The sequence below is a fragment of the Acomys minous genome (genome assembly GCF_964271855.1).
Source record: "Acomys minous genome assembly, chromosome: 8".
Classification (NCBI taxonomy): Eukaryota; Metazoa; Chordata; class Mammalia; order Rodentia; family Muridae; genus Acomys; species Acomys minous.
In genome coordinates, this window is record NC_140489.1 from 1,708,992 (window position 1) to 1,731,150 (window position 22,159).

General features: G+C 45.2%; 1 protein-coding gene across 4 annotated transcripts in view; it reads left to right on the forward strand.

Moving 5' to 3' along the window:
* Positions 1–22,159, forward strand: part of DNAH11 (dynein axonemal heavy chain 11) — a 296,286-nt gene that overhangs the window by 87,002 nt on the left and 187,125 nt on the right. For all 4 annotated transcript variants that reach the window (XM_084791554.1, XM_084791555.1, XM_084791557.1 and 1 more), the window contains 3 exons: positions 2,584–2,733; positions 5,091–5,324; positions 21,543–21,674. In XM_084791554.1, the coding sequence (XP_084647680.1) occupies positions 2,584–2,733; positions 5,091–5,324; positions 21,543–21,674 (516 nt within the window). The remainder of the gene's footprint in view (positions 1–2,583; positions 2,734–5,090; positions 5,325–21,542; positions 21,675–22,159) is intronic.

Genomic DNA, 22,159 nt, shown 5'->3' on the forward strand with positions numbered 1-22,159 from the left:
GAGGCTTGTAGGTTAAGAGATTTCCATTTTCTGGCCACTGCCAAGATGGCTACAAGGCCAGAAGGTGGTGTGGAATTATTTTCTGAGCAAAGCCATAACGTGTGTGAGGGTGGCTGATGGCTGAGGCCTCATGTATCCCTGCGGCTTTCTCAGCTGAACGCTATCTAGGCCCGCTACCCGGTGGAAGCCGTTTGACATCTGCGCTCTTTCTGGCCACTTCAGTGGGGAGAGAGAATCGTTAGATTATCGCCGAGGTAGTCTGTGTGCAAATGTCCTGTGGGTAATGTGCATGGATGAGGGAGAACTTGATAAGCCAGGTAGGGACCCGCCACCTACCGCTCTCCCTGTGTCACCCTGGTGCTGTTTTCCCTGATGCTAAAGCTGTGAAAGCAGCATTATGTGTGAAAGCTGAGGACTCTAAAAGGCTAAGTCACCAAAGAAAACTCCGACAGATATAGCTGGGCTTGCTACACAGGCAGCGTAGGCAGCTGCTGTTGTCTCTGGAAGATGCTGTTATGTACCAGGCCTGGCTGAGGTATGTTTGAGAAACAGAGGTGAAACTTGTGTGTTGGGAAACGTGGCCCAGCTTGAAACTGCTTTCTGTTGGCAGCAGCCTTTGTTTTCTGTTGAGGTAAAGTTCATAGCACAGAAAATCAGCTGCCTTAAAAGTGTGTAACTGAGGATCATTTTCACATTTTCTAGTGTTATACAACTACCATACCACTGGTAGTTGTATTTCCAAGACACCTCTGCACCCGTTGATCTGGTGGCCTGTGTCTCTCTCCCTAGCACCACTAGGAACCACTGGTCCTGTGTCTGTGGATTTGCACAGTCTTTGTATTTTGTGCGAGTGATTTTATAGTTGGTGGGATTGGAAGACTGGCTGCTGTTGTCATGGAGCTCAGTGTTTCCAAGGTTCATTCATGTTGTCTTTTTTTTTTTCCAGAGTTAGGTATCGAATCCAGGGCCCTGTGTATTAGAGGAGCATTCTGCCACTGAGCTACATCCTCGCCTTTAGTTTTTTGAAGCAAGGTCTCACTAACACATCCCAGGCTCGACGGGAACGCAGCTTTTCAGCGTCCACTCCCTTAGTTCTAGGATAAGAGCGTGCAATAGCACAGTCTTTGTAGTTGTACACACACACACACACACACACACACACACACACACACACACACACACTTCATTCCTTCATGCGGCTGAAAAGAATTTCACAGTATGCACCTGGCACGGTTTGTTCATCCATCTGTTTGAATGGATATTTGGTTGTTTCTGCCTTTGGTCCACGGTGACAATGGAGGGAACCCTGGTATGCAACAGTCTGTCTGGATGGCTGTTTGCAGGATGCACTGATGGTTTCTTAGTGAGTGTGTTTAATTTTCTGAGGACCCATAAAACTCTCTTCCACTCAACGCTACCATGAATAAGGGAGGAATATGAGTTCTGACCACTGATATGGCCCCTGAGAGATTTGGCTGCTCTCTGAGTGTGAGCCCACCTACTGAGAAACCACCTTCTCTCTGTTCCCCGTGGCTATGCTAGGCGTTGTCCTTAGGAGGGAGGCCTGTCATGACTTTTATTGAGGGGTCAGTGGATGGGGCTGTGTGGTCAGTTCAGGGCTTGTGTTTGGAGGCCAGGTAGATATTTTTCTTCAGACTGACCTCTTCAGACAACAGGCCTGCTGGTGTTTGTCTCACGTTGTAACCTTGATTTGTCAAATTTCAATAACGTGCTTAACATTCAGTGCGTCGGTTTCCTCTGGAGGGCGCAGGCTGTGAGAATAGAAGCCAGGACACAGACAGGAATGGGGTCCTTATTTACCTGTCCCAGCCCTGGAAATGCAAAGTTTCACCGCCCTCAGTCTCAGCAATGCTGACTCGAAAACTCACCTATAAATCAAAGTAGGAAAACATCGTTCAGCCTCTTGACGTACCAAGGATTTGCAAGACTCAAAAGTATCCCACCTAATAAATGATGTCACCAGACCCCAAACCATACGATTCTCTCTAATTCTGTACATTTATTTCAGATTTTACCAACAATATAAATTTGAATTTTAGAAGTTTGACCACTTCTATGTTCTAGTAAAATGAACATCCCCAGTTGTAATTGCATAAAGACAGGTCGGTAAGCCTTCAGGCACTGGGTAAAAAAGTGGGCGTCCACCAGGATGCATATGATGGGGGGTCAGATCCTAGCCTCCTCTCTGTAGTGAGCATCACCAGAATGCATATGATGGGGAGGTCAGATCCTAGCCTCCTCTCTGTAGTGAGCATCACCAGAATGCATATGATGGGGAGGTCAGATCCTAGCCTCCTCTCTGTAGTGAGCATCACCAGAATGCATATGACGGAGGGGTCAGATCCTAGCCTCCTCTCTGTAGGAGTGTCCACCAGAATGCATATGATGGGGGGATCAGATCCGTCCGGTTCATTCAGGCACTAGTATTTTATTAGTGACTTTGATTTTCAGACAAGTCTGGAATGTGTGGATAAAGGTTAGTAATGTCACATGGCTTTACACTTCAGTTACCAGGGTACTTATACAGTGAGAAACATTCAGATGCTCTTATTTCTGTCTTAGGTAACACGCCACCTTGTCAAACTCTTCGACAGCATCTCAGATCTGCAGTTTGAGGAAAGTATGGAAGTTTCCACATACAGAGCAGTTGGAATGTTCAGCAAAGAAAAGGAATATGTCCCGTTCCAGGCCGGGTGTGAATGCGTAGGCCATGTAAGGTTTGATTTTGATATTTTTCTCGTGCAAGGGGGAGTAATTTGAGGGCAATCGTCCAGTTCATGTTTAAAAACCAGGCTCTCCTTGGTTCTGTAGTGGAAGGTCGGTGTTTACCGTCTCCCGTGTGCCAAGGACATCCCCCCCTTGCCCAGTTTCTGCTCACTTCGCCTTAGCGTCCAGCAGGGTGTCTGTCAGCAACATTTCTCAGGAACATTTGCAGAGGGGTCTGCCGCAGACTAAACAAGTCTGACTCAGGTTCACATGCACGTGCGGCCTGGTGATGTGACTGGTCTTTGACCCACGGACTCTGCTTTAGGCATCCCTCAGAGGCTGTGGGGAAGGGGAGAGGCTTTGCGGCTGTACATTCTGATGTGAGCACTGTGAACTTGTGTCAGTAAGATTGGCAGAGTTTACCGAGATGCTGCTGCATCCCCGTTCCCTCGCACATTGTCTCCTCTCATGCATACACGCCTGAAAATATTTACCAACTCCACAAGGAAGAGCCATTTTCCCAATGACAGCTTAAACCAGGCTGGGAGATGTTTTAGTTGAGGCTTCTATTGCTGTGGTAAAGACCAGGACCAAAAGCAACTTGGGAAGGCAATTGTCTCATCTTGCAAGTCTGAGGTCCCAGTCCAGCACAAAAGGAAGTCAGGTAAGGAACGTGCAGACAGGAACGGAAGCCAAGACCGTGGAGGAATGCTGCTTACTGGCTTGCTCAAAATACTTTCTTGCATAACTCAGGACTACTTGGCCCAGTGTTGGTACCAACCACAGTGAACTGGGCCCTCACACATCAATAATTAATCAAGAAAGTGCCCCCCACGGGCTGTCCCACAAGCCTGTCTGGTGAGAGATTTTTCCCTCTTCTCAAATGTCTCTAGCTTATATCAAGGTGATAAAAGCTAACCAGACAGGACTCAACTCTCTGATAAGCATGGTGTCTTGGTCTCATCTGAAGAGTAACCTCAGAAGCAGTTTCTACGAGAGGTCCTCTTAGGCCTGGCGGGGGCGGGGGGCATCTTCCTTGAAGTATTCTTTGCAGAATTGTCATTGCAAATGTATTTTACCAGGGCTCTCTTTACTCCTCCGTTACTTTTTAATATTGTACCAGAAAACTCTGCCAAATGAAGGGGAAGCAGATGGTAGGATACTGTGATTAAAATATATTTTTGATCTCTTGGGCTTTTGGGATATTATTATAGTGATTAGAAAAAGTCACCATAAACTATCTTGACAAAAGTATGTTGCTGTCTGCTGCCTCCCGGCAGACTGTTCATCAACTGGCATGGTGCCCAGATAGATATCATCCAACTGATGGATGCGCTTGTCTCTAGCAGGAACCCTTGATATTGGACAATTTAGTAGGGCTCCAATTTATTCTGTATAAGCAACTTATGCTAGAAACTTCTGAACATATATGACATTATTCTCTACTTACCTTTGTTTTAGATATTAAAAAATAATCCTTTTCCCTTGTATTTTACGCTTTTTCCACACTTTTACGATTGGTTCTTCCAAACTTAGTCTGTTTAAGCTTTATTTATGTATTTGCTTGCTTACTTATTTATTTATTCACCAAATTGGGCTTTTGGGGATCAGAAAGGAAGAAGTCTTTGTCCCACCAAAGAGATGGCATATATATGATTAGTCCCAACCAGATGTGGTCATTTTTATCATAGGCTAGGCAGAATGTCATGAGGTTTCAAAAGGGTGGAGCCTGGAAAACACTCAGAAATCAGTTATGCAAGCATACTGCTAAGTAGTTGTTGCTGGCATTGTTGTCCAAACACGGACTGGTGGGTCAGGTTCCCTGGAGTCTTTCCTAATGGAGCTCCTGAGGACATAGGTCCCAGAGTACAAGGGAGATGCTCAGACAATGACTAGTCTACTGAGGTTGCTTGCTACCTGACCTTGTCCCTGACTCTGACCCCCACGATGAAGGCAGAAATACAGGACCCCGCTGGCTAGATTAGAGACTGTGAACTTGTGCATGTTAAAATCCAGCTGTAAAGCCAGGGGAACCCCTTACAGTAGATGGCAGATCGTGGTCCGGGCTTGTCTAGAACCCTTTATCCTCAGAGCTGTAGGATGGATGACAGCGCCTCTGTTTAGGAAGGCTGTTCGCCCTCTTAGAGATTAAGAAACCAGCTGCAGTTTGGGGAGGAGAGAGGCTGGCATAGGGAAAAGCGCCCTAATTAGCAGCTGAGGCTCCCCTCTGCGTTCTCCTCGTGTGTTCCTGGTGGCCACAGGACTCCGCTGTGGTGCTGTTGCACGGCCTGCAAGTTAGAGTGCGGAACAGTTCCACTGCTGAGCCTGTGCTGTCACCTGTCACATTTCAATTTCCTTCCAAGGTGGAAAGCTGGCTTCTGCAGCTCGAACAGACTATGAAGGACACAGTGCGCCAGGCGATCACAGAAGCCATCGCGGCCTATGAGGAGAAGCCTAGAGAGCTGTGGATCTTTGACTTCCCTGCTCAGGTGGCTCTAACGGGCTCACAAATATGGTGGACCACAGACGTAGGGATTGCCTTCAGTCGGCTTGAGGAAGGCTATGAAACGGCCTTAAAGGACTTCCATAAGAAACAGGTACTTTTTAAGATTTCAGATTGGACAACTGAAGGGGATAGAACAGTAAGCTTTATTTATTTGTCATTTTCTGTTAACATTTGGAGAAAAATGGATCTGTGGTTTTCTACTCTGAGGAAAATGGGATGTTGTTTTAAAGACATGGCCATATCTCTTACACAGTACTGGTTGATCTATTGATATTTATACCTTGATTATAACCATAAAGTGAGGGCATTTTAAAAACATTAAAATAAGATGTAACAAGAATAAATTAATAAAAAATAAAAACATTAAAATAGTATTCTCTCAACTTTGAGCTGTTGTAGTATGATCCTGGAACGGACATTGTTTTGCATGTCTCTGTTTAGTTTTAGCCAAGATTTTGCTCTTAATTCTCCCTCCCTCCAACTTGTCATTTTTTGGTTCCCTGAATATTTATATTTTAAAATGGTAAATGACATTTTGTGGATATGTGTTTTATATTGGTTTTATTATTTTTAGTTATTGACTTCTTTATATTTGTTTACTGTTGAAGATGAAGAAGAAAAATCCAGGAAGGGAAATAGACAAACAAAAGAAATCTACTTTCTCAAGAAAACCATTTGGCATTTAAGCATCCAAAGGTTTTCTTTCTATCTGCTAGCTGTCTATCTTTCTGTATGAATGTACATATATGTGGAAATAGATATTTGTGGCTACTCACCTGAAATCATGCTCTCTATGTTGGTAGGTATACATAGAATATCTCTTACTTTCTCCTGTGCCTTCTTTGAGTTTATTGTGATTATTATCTTACTTTAATCCCAAACACTTCTATTTCTATTTTAAATGTCTTACCTGTGTTAAATGATAAGAGTTTATATGCTTATGGTTGACAACTTGTTTGGTTCGTGTGTACACTGGTGGGCTGGCTGGCCAAATCAAGCCTTCTGACGCGTATATCGACTTACTTTCTGTGCTTGGAACATTTGGAACATTCAGAATCCGCCTTAGCAGCTTTTGAATACACAGTATCTTCTTAGCTGCTGCCACTGTGGTGTGTGACAGGCCCCTAACTGTTCCTCCTCTCTTGCTGAAAGCTGTGCTCTTCTGGCCAGCATCTCCCTGAGCCTGCTTGACTCTCATAGCTGCTACTTAACATACTTTAAATGAGTTCTACTTTTATATTCCATATGTCAATGAGATAAAATATCCGTCCTTCTATGCCTAGCTTATTTAACTTAACAGGACATTTTGTAGATTCATGACTGTGCTTTCTAATGACGGGATGTACTCAGTGCCCCACTGTAGTACCGCAGTGCCTTTGTCCGTTCCCTCACTGATGGGCAGCAAAACTAATGGTTGATATTAGTTGTTATGCTAACACTTTGATGAACCTGGCTGTTCAGATTTTCTTCTGGCCCATAGACTTTATTCTTTTGTATACATAGCCAGTGGTAGGCTTGCTGGGTCGTACAGTGAATCCATCTCTGCCTTCCTGAGGAGTTGTTAGACCAGTTTTTATAGTGGCTGTACTAAAGTATGTTACCAACAAAAATGTCCCCCTCAATCCTTCCTTATTCTTACTTTAGTAGTTTATTTACATTGATTTTTATCTGTTTCCCTCAAATTTTCTTGTGTGTATGTGTTTGCTTGTATGTGCAGGTTCATGCATGTGTGTGCATATGTGTGTTGAGCTTAACCCCAGGTAGCATTTCGCAGGGACCACACACCTTGGTGTTTTGTTTTCATTTGTTTTGTTCTGTCTTTGAGACTTTGAGATAGTTTCGCTTACCAAGCTCATGGATTAGGCAACACTAGCTGGCCCAGTGAGCTGCAGGGAACTCTCCTGCCTCTGCCTCCTACAGGCTGTGATTACAAGCGTGTGCTATGTGTCACGTGCCACATGCCATTTCATATGGACTCCAAGGTGCAGCAAGCACTTGGCTGTCTGAGCTGTCAGCCCCTGAAACCTTTCTTTAAAATCAGTTTTACGCTGTCCAGCCTTGTGGTGCCCAGCCTCTTCTGTCCTGTCTTATTTCAGGGACGGTTAATAGATTTGTTTAGACCATTCCCAGCCGAAGCTGTCGAGGCTGGATGTTTGTAAGGCTTGTTTTATCAAGGTTGCTGTCTGGGATTGTTTTGTCCACAGTGTCACTCTACCCTGAGGAGGGCGAATGCTGTGTGTCTGTGTCTGTGTCCGTGTCCGTGTCTGGACTGGCTCTGGTTGATAACTTAGGGTAGGTTTTCTGGTTCTAATGGCAGGCTTGCTTTGATGCCTTGGTTAGTTATATGGGGCTTTTTTCCTTCCTGAAGCCCAGGGGCCCCAGCTCTTCACACGGCTCTTTAGGGATAGTGTGTAGAGGTCTTTTAGAGCCCTCAATTGGACTGTGAAACGCAGAGGATCATGGCTGCTCAGTCCCCATTCCTGGCCTTGCACAGACAGTGTGGGATCCATAATCTACCTGTGGCATTTCTGTTCCCATGTGGCAACTGAAACCCCAGCGTGCAGATGTTAACGCCTCTACCAGATTCCACCTGAGGCTGCCATGGTTATTAAATACACTGCTATTAAAATGCTCGTCCCTTGAAACACAGCTTTGTGCCATGGGGATAGCATTCCTCTCCCCTCCCCTCCCCTCCCCCCTCTCCACGTCCCTCCCAATCCCCTCCCCTCTCCCCTCCCTTCCCCTCCCCTCCCCTCCCTTCCCCTCCCCCCTCTCTACTTCCCTCCCAATCCCCTCCCCTCCCCCCTCCCCTCTCCCCTCCCTTCCCCTCCCTTCCCCTCCCTTCCCCTCCCCCCTCTCCACTTCCCTCCCCATCCACTCCTCCCCTCCACTCCCTCTTCTCCCCTCCCCTCCCCTGCCCTCCTCTCCACTTCCCTCCCCATCCCCTCTCCTCCCCTATACCCCTCCCCTCCCCTCCCCCCTTCCCCCTCCCTTCCCCTCCCCCCTCTCCACTTCCCTCCCCATCCCCTCCCCTCCCTTCCCCTCCCCACCCGCTTCTCCCTTCCCCCCTCCCCCCTCTCCTCCCCTCCCCTCCCCTCCTCTTCACTTCCCTCCCAATCCCCTCCCCTCCCCTACATCCCTCCCCTCCTCTCCTCCCTACCCCCTCTCCTCCCCTCCCCTCCTCTCCACTTCCCTCCCCATCCCCTCCCCACCCGCTCCTCCCCTCCCCCCTCCCCCTCCCCCCTCTCCTCCCCTCCCCTCCTCTCCACTTCCCTCCCTATCCCCTCCCCACCCGCTCCTCCCCTCCCCCCTCCCCCTCCCCCCTCTCCTCCCCTCCCCTCCTCTCCACTTCCCTCCCCCTCCCCTCCTTTCCCTTCACCTCCCCATCCGCTCCTCCCCTCTCCCCTCTTACCTCCCCTTCCTTTATCTACCATTCCCTTTCCTCTCCTCTCCTCTCCTCTCCTCTTCCTCCCTCTTCCACAGTAACCAGCCATGTATATCTGTGATGCCCGCATTTTTCTTTGTTTCTGCAGGATACATTGCTAGAAGTAAACATTCAGGTCAAATCCCTTAAAAGAAAGTGCACACCTATCCCTCAACATTGATGCAAAGAAGTGTCATCTTCATCCCCTCAGCAAGGTTGGCCGTTTCAGACGCTTCCAATAGCATCGCTTAGCCAGCCAGGCATTTGATGCTTTTGTTAAGTTTTCTTTTTTCAGGACTCATGGCATGTACAGATGCACATGTCTCTATGAGGTATATGTGAGGTAGATGAGCAGAGAAGGTGGGTTATGAAGAGTCAAAAGCTTCTGTTGCTGTCATACGTGTGAGAGAAAGGGGAGCGTGAGCCAGCACATGTGAGGGTCAGAGGGCAGTCTGGGGGCCTGGACCACTGATGCGAAACGCTGGACCACAGATGCGAAACACAGTGTCTGCTTTTTTTTTTTTTTTTTTTTAAACGTGAGCTGCAAAGATTTTTTTTTTCAGTCTGGCTAGCACTGAATTCTGGGAGTCACTTGGCTAGCTTGTGATAAAAGCTTTTATCAACCCCTTCAGCGCCCACTAGAGTGTTTGACAGACGAGTTACATCCATGCCTTTCACAGCGCTCAGTTCTGCAAATGGTGCTAGCGCAGATAGTGGAGACGCTAATGCTTGCATGCTGCTAACGCTGTGGTGAGGGTTGTGAGAAGTGTGTATAAAACCCATTGGGTAATCATCTTTTAAGAGTGGGTGTGACCCTGACTGCAGAGGCCACTCAGGGGAGAGAATTCTGCTGCACAGGCATGAAGCCGGAGATCAATACTCTGGCACGTGAAGGCTGAGCGCAGCTGCACCTGCCAGAGTGTGGGGCACAGCCAGGAGGATCACTGGAGCTGGCTGGCTGCCAGCCCAGCGCTACGCTCACTGAGACCCTGTTTCAAGGGAACAAGGTGGAAAGCAGCACATTTGCCGTCTTCCTTTGCTGTCCATATGTGTGTGCTTGGTACACACACATATCACACATGCATGCATGCTCATGTACACGCTGCATATTTGTGTGCATGCACACACATTATAGATGTACTGCCTTCTGGAGGTAATTGTTAACTAAACTTACTCTTGTAATGATGGGAGATGCTTTTAAAATGAACTTCAGAGCTTTAAAAGAGCTTAGTGTTAAAACTAAAGGTCAAAGTTGGCCCTAATAGGTGATTTGCCTACAAATCATTGCCTTTCTTGTTGCTGCTTGCAAATCAATGAGATAAACTCAGGTAATTGTTTCAAATTCTGTTTATTTCCTGAAGACCTATCATTTTTGCATGTGGGTGGCATTAGACACACATATACTTACACACACATGCATATACACTCATTTTGACACTTACAAAGACACATATGTACATAAACACACACACACACATACACACACACACACACACACACACACACACACACACACACACACACTTCTCTGCCTTTTCTGAATCTTTGGAATAAGACAAATCAAATAGACTTGATTCCTTAGATTTAAAAATTCCTTGGGAAAAGTTGCTTGCTTGCTTGTTTGTTTGTTTGTTTTGCTGTTGTAGTTTGGAGGATTGACGAGGGGGGGGGGGAGAGAAAGCTTCCCTTTCTTATTACTGAGCTGTGTGGAAAAGCATCAGAAAAGGGTAGGAGCATTGTCTCCTTGATGTGCTTAGCCTTCACCCAGAGAAGTGTGGGTGAAATCATGATAAAACTTCATTTTCATTCCTTAGTCATATTCCCTCATATCAATATATCATAAGTTCTTTATCCATTCTGTTAGCTGGTATTTGCGTTTCTTAACTTGAAGATCAGTGGTGCTTTTACCTTCTTTAAAAAGTCTTTTCTTGGATATATTTTTTCATTTCTTCTGGGTAAATACATACACAAAAGCAAAATTTCTCAGAAATAAAAGTGATTTACGCATCGTCAAGCTACCATCCATGATGCACCGGGTTCTATTTACTTCCCTGTTTTTTGTCTTTTTTTTTTTTTTCCCTGTAATTGCAGCCGCCATTCCAGGGGCCATCAGTAAATATCTTAGCGCATCTTGAACTTAAATCTTTCTAACATCTGAAGACACTGAACAATGGCTTCGTGTGAATTAGTGTTCTGTCTTATGTTATGATGTCACTCAATTTTTTTAAACAATTGGGTGGCTTGCCCTTTTCCTATTCCAAGAGTTCTTACTTATTTAGGGCATAGATCCTTTGTCAGAAAATGAATAAATTACACATTTTCTTCTGCCACGCAACTATATTAATAGCCCCACAAATGGCATGTTTTAAAGGGAGTTGTTATAAATAAAATCTTACAATTTTTTTCATGTAACATGCGGCATTTTCCTCTCATGGATAGTGCCTTTTGTGTCGTAGATAAATTCTTGTTCACCTAAAAGTCATCAATGTACCTACTTCTGTCAAGATCTCGGGGTCTTGTGTGGAACTATGTCCCACTCATCTTCTCTTGTTTCCACTGAATTAACTTTCCACCTTGATCCAAAGAAAGTTAGTTTGCTCTGTGTGTGTGTGTGTGTGTGTGTGTGTGTGTGTGTGTGTGTGAGAGAGAGAGAGAGAGAGAGAGAGAGAGAGAGAGGGAGATTTCCATATTTTTTCTTCATTTGTTTTTCTGTCTCTATGACAAACCCACAGTCTCAATTACTGCAACATAATAAGCGTTGAAGTCAAGTTTCATATCTTTTGTTTCTACCTCAACATTATTTAGACTATTGTAACATTTTAAAGTTTTTATTAAAAATTTTTTTTAATAAACATTATTTAAATAAATAAATGTTTATTACCATGGTGTATATTACTAGAGGAATTTTTTCAGCCTAATTAACTTTTTCCTAGACTGACCAGGGTAAATATAAAGTCATTATAAACATTCTTATAAAGTTTCCTAAGAACACATTTCCCCCGCCCCCGCCCCAGGAGATGATCTCTGATTCCTCTCTGCAGTGTCGTTACAGTTTATTACACAGTAGTCTTTTGCACTTCTTGTTAGATTTATTTTATTTGTGATATTTTGATTTTATTTTATATACTAATATATTTTAACTTTTATCTTTAGCATATTTGGCTAATCATAGAAATATACTGAATGAAAAAATACTTACTTTGCATCTTAGGAGGTTACAGACTTTGCTTTCTCTGGTTACGGTACTTTGTGAAGTTTGTACTGTGTAGGGTTTACTGCATATAACATGTCAACAGCAGGCAGTTTTACATCCTGTCTCCTGTTCTTTTCCTTTTCCTTGCTCTCAGTTTCCTTTTGTTGCACTATGGCATTGGCTAGGACCACTCGTACAGTGCTGAAATACTGATACTTCCTTGATTTGTGAACAATCCAGGAAAAGAGTCGTTTAATGTCTCACTGTTAAGTGTGAGCTAATTTTATTTCTGAAGATGTCCTTTGTTACGTGGCTTTTTCTGGGGAGATGTAAGCCAGTGCTTAGTCACCCTGGGTAGATACTTATGACAAATCAGAGAAACCATTCATGCCAAGGCTAGCTCGGTGAACCAGTGTTTGTTGGGGTCACCAGGCCCATGCCGGAGGGGTCACTTATAAGAGCACCTCAAGGTGATGACAACTGTCAAACTCTGCGTTTCTGGAGTTCCTGTCCGTCTTGCAGGGGCCTCCAGCAAACAGTCCCCTCCCCCTCATGATTATTAACTGCTTGCATAACCTAGAGTGAGACTGTGGATCTTTAACTTCCTGAGCTTCATGAATCTTGTATCTTGTTAGAGTCTTATTGAGGCTCTAGGCTGCTTTCCTGACGAGATGGGGTGGTTCAGTTCAGAGGAGCCACAACAGCCCCTCAAAAGAGAAATTCCTTCACCGGGTAGAGAAAAATGTTTTCCATGACTGCAAGTAGAGAATTTCTTATCTTGAGAAGGAACTGAACCTTTTCTAATATTCTGAGATGACAATTTATCTTCTAACCTGTTGTTTTGAATTTTGTATCTTTATTTTGTGTTAAAGATTCAGCTTGGGCCCTTATAAGGTGCTAAAGCATGCTCTCTACAGTGAGGGACACCCACAGTCCTATGGACATTTTTGGGTGTTAAGAAACTGCATTTTTGTATTATTAACTTTAGATGGTTGTACTGGATTATCCTTTTTTAAAGCTGTTTTTACTTGTTAATATTTTATTAGTGAATTCTGTCAATAGCTGAGTTGAACAAGAGTTCAGAAAGAGCTAGAAGGGGTAAACTTATTCAGCAGTAAGCCTCCAAGGTGACAATTGCATGTGGTGAATAAAAGTTACTTTTACAGTAACCATACAGCAATATAGCAATATACCAGATTCTATTCTAGGGCCTGTGTGGACTGTTAATCAGAATTAAAGTACCAGGCATGGGTTTCCTCCTGTGGAGCAGGCCCCAGATGCAGTCACAAGGCAGTTTTCCCATAATAGCCATGAGGCTGTTACCACTGGGCACATCTTAGATGGCAGGTTGGTACTGGAGCATGTAGGGTGAGACCACTGATGTCACACAGGCTTCTGTGGGAGAAAAGACATCTTCTGCCACAGCAGAAGCCACCCACGGCAGCTTTCTGGTCAGTTTGAGATTGATTTCTTCATATCCTGCCGCTGAAATGTGAGGTGTCCTCTACACTAACTGTGTAGTCGTAGGCCATGGCAGTCGTGTGTCGTTTTGTGGGCCTCTAGGGCCTCCCCAAACAAGAAATCATAGTGAGATATGGAATGTCTTGTACTGGAAATGTCATGCCCAGCCGTCTGGTAATGGCTTTGTCCACCCCTTGCACAATAATTCTGTTCAAACACTTTTTTTTTACAGCCGTGTTTTGTTAACTAGTGTATTTCCATAAGGCACTTAGTATGTCCCCTGAGTTTCAGTGTGCTACCCCTCATCACCTTCATCCCTCTGCCCCTCTCCTTCATCTTTTAGCTGTTATTATCCTTCCATCTTTCTCATTCCCACATGTGTTCCACTCTCCGTCACCTTAGATTGGCTTTAGCCCCCACCCCCACCCCCCCTTTTTGAGCGATTTCTTTCCCTATAGTATGTTTGCCAGGTGTGGAGCTCAGGATCTGCTGGAAAGGGATTGGAAAGTAGAAATCTGTTTTGTGAGGATTTCTTTTCTTTTCTTTTTTTCCCTAGATGCCACCATTGATACTGCCTAGACGTGAAGTTTCCTTTGTGTGACATTTTTATAATAAACTTATTCTATGTATGTAAAGGCATTGGGGGGGGCATCTTGTGATAGTTTTAGAATCTGTGTTTTACAAAGAATTTATCCATTTCATCTAAGATAGGGGCTGGTAAATCAGAGCCCCCTGGTTGGCGATGCCATCAGTGCCTGTTGTCAGTGGCTGCTTGGGGCCACTGTCCCACCTGAACCCTGAAGAGAAAGTCAGACTTAGTGATGAGGCATTGGGGCAGTTCCTGTGTTAGCTGATTCACCGACACCATCAGAGCACTGGGCAGCAAGTGAACAGAGTGAGATTCTAGAGGGTGGCCCAGGCCTTCTATGGCCTTCTATGGCCTTCTATGGCGGGTGGAAGTTAGAGCTGTTGTCCCTGCCGTTGCTGAAGGCGAGGCAGCCTTCAGGAAGAGGGACCTTGCTGCTGCTCTCGGGGACCCAGCAACCACGCTCTGAGCCATTGGAAAGGAATCCGGTGTGCTGACAGCTATACTGTAGGGTCCACTTTGATTTGCTGAGCTGGGGACTCTGGTCTTGGCATTTCTGCAGAGCTGTTCTCCCAGGCTCCTGGCCCACGTGTCCCAGCCTCATAAATCTGGCCTCAGTAAGGCAGACAAAAAGAGCAGCGTTTCTCTGAGTAAGTCAATACAAACAAATGCAAAACGTCCCTTGCGTGCTGCTCACCGCAGTAGACCTGTAGCATTAGGCACGCGGTTTCTTACATGTAGGCGCCATCTTTATGTCGTCCCACCACAACAGCTGGGTCAGCACAACTGAAGATCAGGTCTCCACAGATCAGAAACTACCTCTCTGGCCTTCTCTTATCTTTCAAGGTGAGACCCAAGCCATCCTGCTAGGGCAGTGGGCCTTTGACGTGAACTGTAGCCTCCCCTAGAAATGTGCGCTTTACCGTATACACCACAGGGTGACATGGATTTCTGTCCTGTTCTTACACATTTCTTTGTTTTTGTAAAACAGAGAATTGTTGGATGAGGGGTTCTAGGTTACCCCACCTCTCCTACCCCACATGTAGTTGGGGTCCTTACATTCCAGGACCCCACCAGGGTAAACTGGGGTAAGCTTATATCTGTAAAATGTCAGGAAAATCTTGATTAGGATTGGGTACTAAATCATGGCTGGGTAATTGTGGGTAAATTACCTCATGAGCTCACCCATAAGATCAGAGCAGAGCTACAGTAGGTAGGTTAGGACACATGTGCGTGGCGTCCGTGCACACACGCTGCCTGTTGCGTAGTAGGTACTCAGTGAATCTCAGTCCATGTGGTCAGCTGATGACATCTGAGAGGAGTGGGATGCCACCCTCTGTTAGAACAGGGTGGCTCCCATGACCAGCAACGCTTCCCTCTCTGGCCTCTCTCAGGGCCGGCCCCATTACCTTTCCTGCCATGTCTTCAGTTTCTCACCCTGGCTCGTTCCTATTGGCAGTTACACAGGCCCCGGTCTCTCTCGCTACTTAGGATCAAGAATAAGAAGTTGTTTTGGGGTACGCTGTCTCCTTTCAGGTCCTGCCCTAGGTCTGTGACCTGCTCTGCAGTTTACCTTGTTGACATATGTTTGAACATTCATCAGTGTCCTTGGGGAGTTGGTTCCAGGCTTTCCTCAGGCACCAAAACGTATAGATGCCCAAGTCACTTCCATATATTAGTGTGGTGTTTGCATATGGCCTACACATATGTAAATGCCCTCTAAGCCACTTATAATCCCTGACACACTGTAAGTAAAGCTGTTTTCATATCATACTTCTGGAATAATGAGAAAAGGCCATTCAGTGTAGACATTATGTGTCTTCCCTGAGTATCCTAGCTGGGCATGTACGCACAGTGGGACGTCCCACCCTCCTCCCCACCAGCAGAACCCTCTGCCTATTCTTTGCCTCTTCTTGTCTGGTCTTTTTCTACCATAGAGGCGAGTGTGTCATTGTTGTTTGTGAAGTGTTGGGGAATGCTTCCTCTTCCTCCACGTCCCCTTGCGTTCATGATTATGTGAGTTCTAGCTCCCCTCACAAAGCTCAGATGGTCCTCAGTGCCACTCCTAAGCTAGGACACCCAGAGTGAGGCCACTCTTCTGATGCACACTCTCTGTTGTCCCTTCACCAGTGGCCTCTACTTGGATCAGTTGGACTCTCATGTCACATATCATCTGCCAGGTCCCTTCGGCGCCCTGACGTCTGTCTTTGCTGCTGTGATAAGACCTTAGACCAAGGAAGTTTTCCTCTCTGCTGGGTGACGGTGACACCACGGGATTTCCCCCTAGCTATTCTGTTGGGTTTCTCCCCGTTTCTCTCTGAAAACACAGTATGCCGCTCACCCCGCCCCTTAGCACCCCTTCGCAGGAGGTCGTTGGCCTAAGTATGGGGCCATGCTTTGCCTCTGTGAGTGTGGCTTTCTGCCTCCTGTCTCCTTTCCTGCATGTCTGGATGTAGAGGCCTTCAAAGGGCCACCTGCTTCATTCCAGAATCTTCCACAGCTGCTCCCTGTGGCTTGAGCATAGCCTTCTGCCTCTAACTTTACTACAGCATAAACCCTCCTTCTTTAGGTCTTAACACGGATATTCCTTCCCCCAATGTGCCTCCCAAGGCTGCTTTGGGCAAGACCGTGGTTCTGTGTGCTATGGGAGCACGTTACACATACTCTGATTGTTTGCCTGCATCCCTCACTGGCCTGCGAGCTTGGGGGACAGTAATTCCATGTGTCATCCTATATGAATGAGTGGAACAGAAAGTTCTGGTTTGTATCATTTGTTTTCTCGGTTCTTTCTTTTCCCCTTAATATAGAGCTTGTTTACTGAACGTGTGCTTTACACTGGGCCCTGTGCTGGGTGTAGGAGTGGAACACAGAGGAAGACACATGTGGCCTGGGGCCTTTAGAGCTCATGGTTAACGGAGAGAAAGGAAAATGAGCTAGTAAAATGTTTTTAGGTTCCTTAAGAGGGGATGCTTGCCAGGGAAGGCCTAGAAGACGAGGAGGCAAGCCTCAGGAGGCAAGCCAACCACAAAAACTCTCAGGGGGAAATGAGTCTTGGTGTATAAAGTCACAGCTGTGGCCTTGAAATAGCCATGACAAGAAGCACAGAAAAGTCCAGTGTGGCTGAGCAGAGTAAGGCAGGAGGAAGGGCGCACAGGAAGCATTCTGCTTTGCAGACAGAACAGCTTTTCCTTTTTCTTTCTATTTTTTTGTTTGTTTTTTTGTTTGTTGTTTGTTTTTTTGAGACAGGGTTTCTCTGTGTAGTCTCTGTCCTGGACTCACTTTGTAGACCAGGTTGGTCTTGAACTCACAGAGATCCGCCTGCCTCTGTCTCCCAAGTGCTGGGATTAAAGGCGTGTGAGAATGGCTTTTACAGCTAGGATGTTTTCTAGTGCCAGGCATTCATTCGTCATCCTCATGGTCAGCTTAGAGCCGGGATGTATGTGAGAACGACCTTTCGTGGCAACTGTCCTTGACCCAGTAGAAAATCAGACCCCGCTCCTGGATCAGGGGCAAGAATAAGCATGCAATCTCTGGGAAGATGTGTTATTTTCTATGTCATCCACCCATAAATATGGATGTAACTATAGTCTGACCCTTCTGTAATTGCTACCTGGAGCCACTTCCCAAGTACTAGACATTTTATAACTGTTGTTATGGTTACAGAACCTCATTACTTTCGAAAGAATATCATGGGGAAATCTTAATCTCAGGAAACTATAAGAGTGCATACAGCACATGCAGCTGGGTGCATAACCTTGGCGAGCCATTGTCTTAATCATCCTGCCTTTGACTGAACTTCTGTGAGAAACGAGTCAGTAATGTAGAAATCACAGGTTGGTTGGAGGCCTAGGCAACTGAGTACGTGAGAAGCACTAGAAATTATAAATGTACTTAGGTATTAGGTACAGGGTCATAAAGTACTGTTGCTGTGAGAACGAACTGGTTAGACAAATTTTGCAAGTGGTGTAACATCTGACACTGTGGGATTTGAAAATCTTAGCCTAGACAAAGTATCCAACACCAAATACCTGTGCCTACACAGCATATGCACCACACACACACATACACACATGTACACACATACACACATGTACACATATATACAGATACATACATACATATGCATACACACATGTATACATATATACAAATACATACATATGCACACACATACACATGTGTGTGTAGACAGACACAATAGACATGTACACACAAATATATAGATACCTATACATACATACTGGTTAGATACCTGTACACACATACCACATGTATAGTTTATATGTGTGTGTATGTATATATCTGTGTATCCGTAAGCATTCAATAAAGATATCTCCAGGAACTTACCCACAGTTGGCTGTGCTGCCACCCTGTACCTGTTTGACTCACTCTCACAGCCCTTCGGTGGCTCAGGGGACACAGTGCTGACTAAGCAGATAGTGTCCTTGCCTCTCAGGAAGCTGACACCTAGGAAACGATCAATTCTGAGCATGTCACACATGAAAGAGTGGCCACATCAGCTCATGGGGAGAGTGAAAGTTTGCTGTGAGGTAGGAAGTAGGTGACTGAGTATCGTCACCAGTACTTATCCTCTGACATCCTAGGGTGTCCGCTTCCATCTCCTGCAGCGTGGGTCTCACTCCATGATGACTGAGCACGATGACCATATTTTCATGTCTCAAGTAGGTGAAATTGTGTGCACGCAGGTTTAGCTCATGTTTAAGTCAGAATAACTGGGCTCTTTTGGTTTGTTTGTTTTGCTTATTTGTAGGAATTACCACATTGAGTTTCAACTCTTTATCATATTTTTCAAATATTTTTGGAATATACACAGTTTCCAAATATTTTCTCCAACTCCAAATGCTGCCTTTTAAATTTTCTTTGCATTTCCTTTGTTGTATAGAAACTTTGTTTTACTTTGATGTAGTCCCGCTTTTTTCTTTCTTTCTTTTGTTGCTTGTGGTTGGTTTCAAATCCTAAAACTCATTGCCTAGAGTCATCTCAGAACCTGTTCTCATGGGTCTGCTCCTGGTAGCCCATGTAGAAAGCTTTAGTCCCCTGCACATGTAATTAGTGTAAGCGAGAAGGCCCAGCTTGGCCTTTGCTTTATTTTATGAAGATGGGTCTTGTGTCTGCCAGGTTGACCTTGAACTCCCTGCTGCTGAGAATGACCTTGAACTTCTGCCATGGCCTCTCCTGCACTGAGGTCACAGGCATGTGCTCACATCTGCCCTCAGCGTCCCTGTGCCATTTGACGAAGATGCTATCCTTTCCCCAAGTATATTCTTGCTTCTGTACTGAAAACTAGTTGAAATTTCAGTTCCATCCTGTTAGTTACTACAGTTCTGTGATGTAACTTGAGTTAGACATAACACTTCCATCTTCTCTCCCTTTTTTGCATAAGATTGCTTTAGCTGCTCAGAGTCATTTTAGGTTTCGTGTATGTTTAAAGGTTTATTTTTCTTTCTGAAAAGTGCCATTGGGGTATTGATGTAGATAACATTTAATTTATAATTTCCATGGAATAGATTGGACATTTAAGAAATATGAGATATTTCAGCCCACGAATGTGGAATATATTTACATTTACTTATGTCTTTTTAAATTTTCTATCACTGATGCTTTGCAGTTCTCAGCCAACAGATCTTTAACTTTCTTGGCTATTTCTACAAAGAAAACAGAATGCTTTGATGGGTTATTTGCATTCCACTTTTTTATTGCAGCTTTAGTCACAACAGCCAAGATATATAAACAACTTAATTTTATTGATAGATGAAAAATATCAGATAGATAGATGATAGATAGATAAATGATAGATAGGTGATAGATAGATTATAGATACATAGATAATAGATTATAGATAGATAGATAGATGATAGATTATAGATAGATAGATACATAGATAGATAGATAGATAGATAGATAGATGGTAAATAGACATGAACAGTGGAATACTATTCAACCTTTAAAAAATCATGTCACTGAAAGCAGCATAGGTGAGTATGAAGTATATAATGTTCAGTGAAATGAAGCAGGCACAGAAACCCACATGTGTGTGGCCTCATGGATATGAGGGACCCATAAAAAGTCCAACACATAGACAGAGAATAAGGAACAAGCATAGCTATTGGTCAAAGTGCAAAGTGAAGGAACACATTCTGACGACCTCATAAAGGACACAGATATCTCTGGGATACTTTCTCGGAGGCCTCGGTTCCTCAGACTTAGCAGTGGTAGCCAGGCCCAGGCAGGGAGCAAGAGGGTACCCACCCTCAGAAGTCAGACTGTGGTATCCGAAGCCCTGCTCCAAGTTCATAGACTTGTGGTACAATTTCCTTGTTGGTAAGGTAGGGTATTAATTAATAGACTGTTGTAAAGTGAATGTGTTCTTTTAGAATTTAGACAACGCAGATCATTGCCCCTGGCGGTGTGATCAGAGAGCCTGCTTTCTTCGGAGCATGAGGGAGAGAATAGTGTGGTGGTGGGGAGAGTATTGTGAACTCCAGTGAGGGGACGGGATGTGCCTCGTCAGTGCTCAGGAAGCCTGTATTCTAACTTGGTGTAAGTTGGGTGTATGAAGGCATCGTCATCCTGCCTGCCTTCTGCCTACAGAGCATGGCTGTCTCCAGAGACCAGCTGCCCAGCGGTCTCAGGGCTACTTTGGGACTTCGTCTTTTCATAAACCTCTCCACAGTGCCACAGGGAACCTGGCTTAACACTCAGCTCCCAGGTGCGAGGGCTGCCACTGACTTGTTGCTCGCTTCCTGACAACTCTCAGGCTCTCCTGAGGCTCTCAGGCTCTAATGATCTGTAATGGGCAGGGCTCTGCAGAGCTGAGGCGGACTAGGGACAATACTGCCACCTATCATGATGTGTGGGTTCTTTTGCAAATAAGGCTTGAGCAAGGCAGAAGTTAAGGAAGAAGGTCTTTTATGTGAATAACCACCTAGCAAAGACAGGCAGACAGACCCAAGAGACTGGCTTTCAAACTTTTCTGGCCACACTTCACCACAGGAAACATGTTATTTCTGACCCATTTCTCATGTGTTCACAGTAGCATGAGCGTGTCCTGCCAACTGCAGTGCTGCATTTTCACCTGGCTCGGTGGAGTGTTGCTCATGTTAGCCCCATTCCTTACTTGCCGTTCAAGAAATAAAGACCAGTGCTTTGAAACTATTTATCTGCGAGACCAAGGAGCCTAAACAAGATTGGTGACACAAGTAAAAAGAATGGGCAAAATACGATGCTTAGCTTTGAGCATTTTCTCATTAATTACCACCATAAATAATTAAACAACTAATCAGCTAGTTGTTAGGCAGTTTTCTCCAGAGGATAAAAGTTGTCATTTAACTCTTATACCTTAAAAAAAAAAGTTTGTTTTACCGTCATGGGCTGGATCACTGGGGTGTGTTACACAGTGTAGGCGGAAAGCCCCACTTCTGCCGTAAGAGCCTTGTCTCCTCTGTGCCCTGGCTGGCTCTGTGAAGGAGGATGGTGCGTTTGTCTCTCCCTGGGGTTCTCTGATGGTCAGCTGAGATGCCAGGTTTGGGATTGTTTTATAATTAAAGCATTCCTTAGGAATACTGACCGGTTAGTCTCTGTGTTTGTAAGCTCTGCTTCCTTTGTGGTTTAAAAACCCTTCTAGATCTCGCAGCTGAACGCCCTGATCACACTTCTTCTGGGCGAGCTTCCGCCTGGCGACAGGCAGAAGATCATGACAGTCTGCACCATCGATGTCCACGCCAGAGACGTGGTGGCAAAACTGATCTCTCAGAAGGCGAGTGTTGCTGGAAGCTGATTGACTGCTGTTGTTTTCTGACGATGGCATTTGTTGTGGGGAGGGGGAGCGGAGGTTGGGGTTGGGGTGTCGGGGTCAGGGTGGGGGGCGGCTTTGAGAAATGTATTGTTTTTCAAAAGTTTTAACTAGTGCTGGGAAGTTGTTTGGGTGCATTAGATTTGACTTACCTGAGTAATACCCAGTGGTGTGCTAAATTATAAATCTAAAAGTTAATGCAGGAGCAGGGACCATGGGAAGGGCTCTTGTGTTTACAGCCTCTCTGGCTTTGGTGCACAGCCATGCCTGTGGCTCTCTCCTCCAAGGCTTACACAGCCAGCAGCACTGTACGCCATGTCAGCCATCTGCAGGGCTGGGCTGGGGAGCTGGCTCTCGGGCACAGCGCTGGCCAGGCAAGCTTACAGACCTGAGTTCAGATCCCCAGACTCCACATAAAGCAGGAAATATTGCTCCTGTGGTGAGCAGTG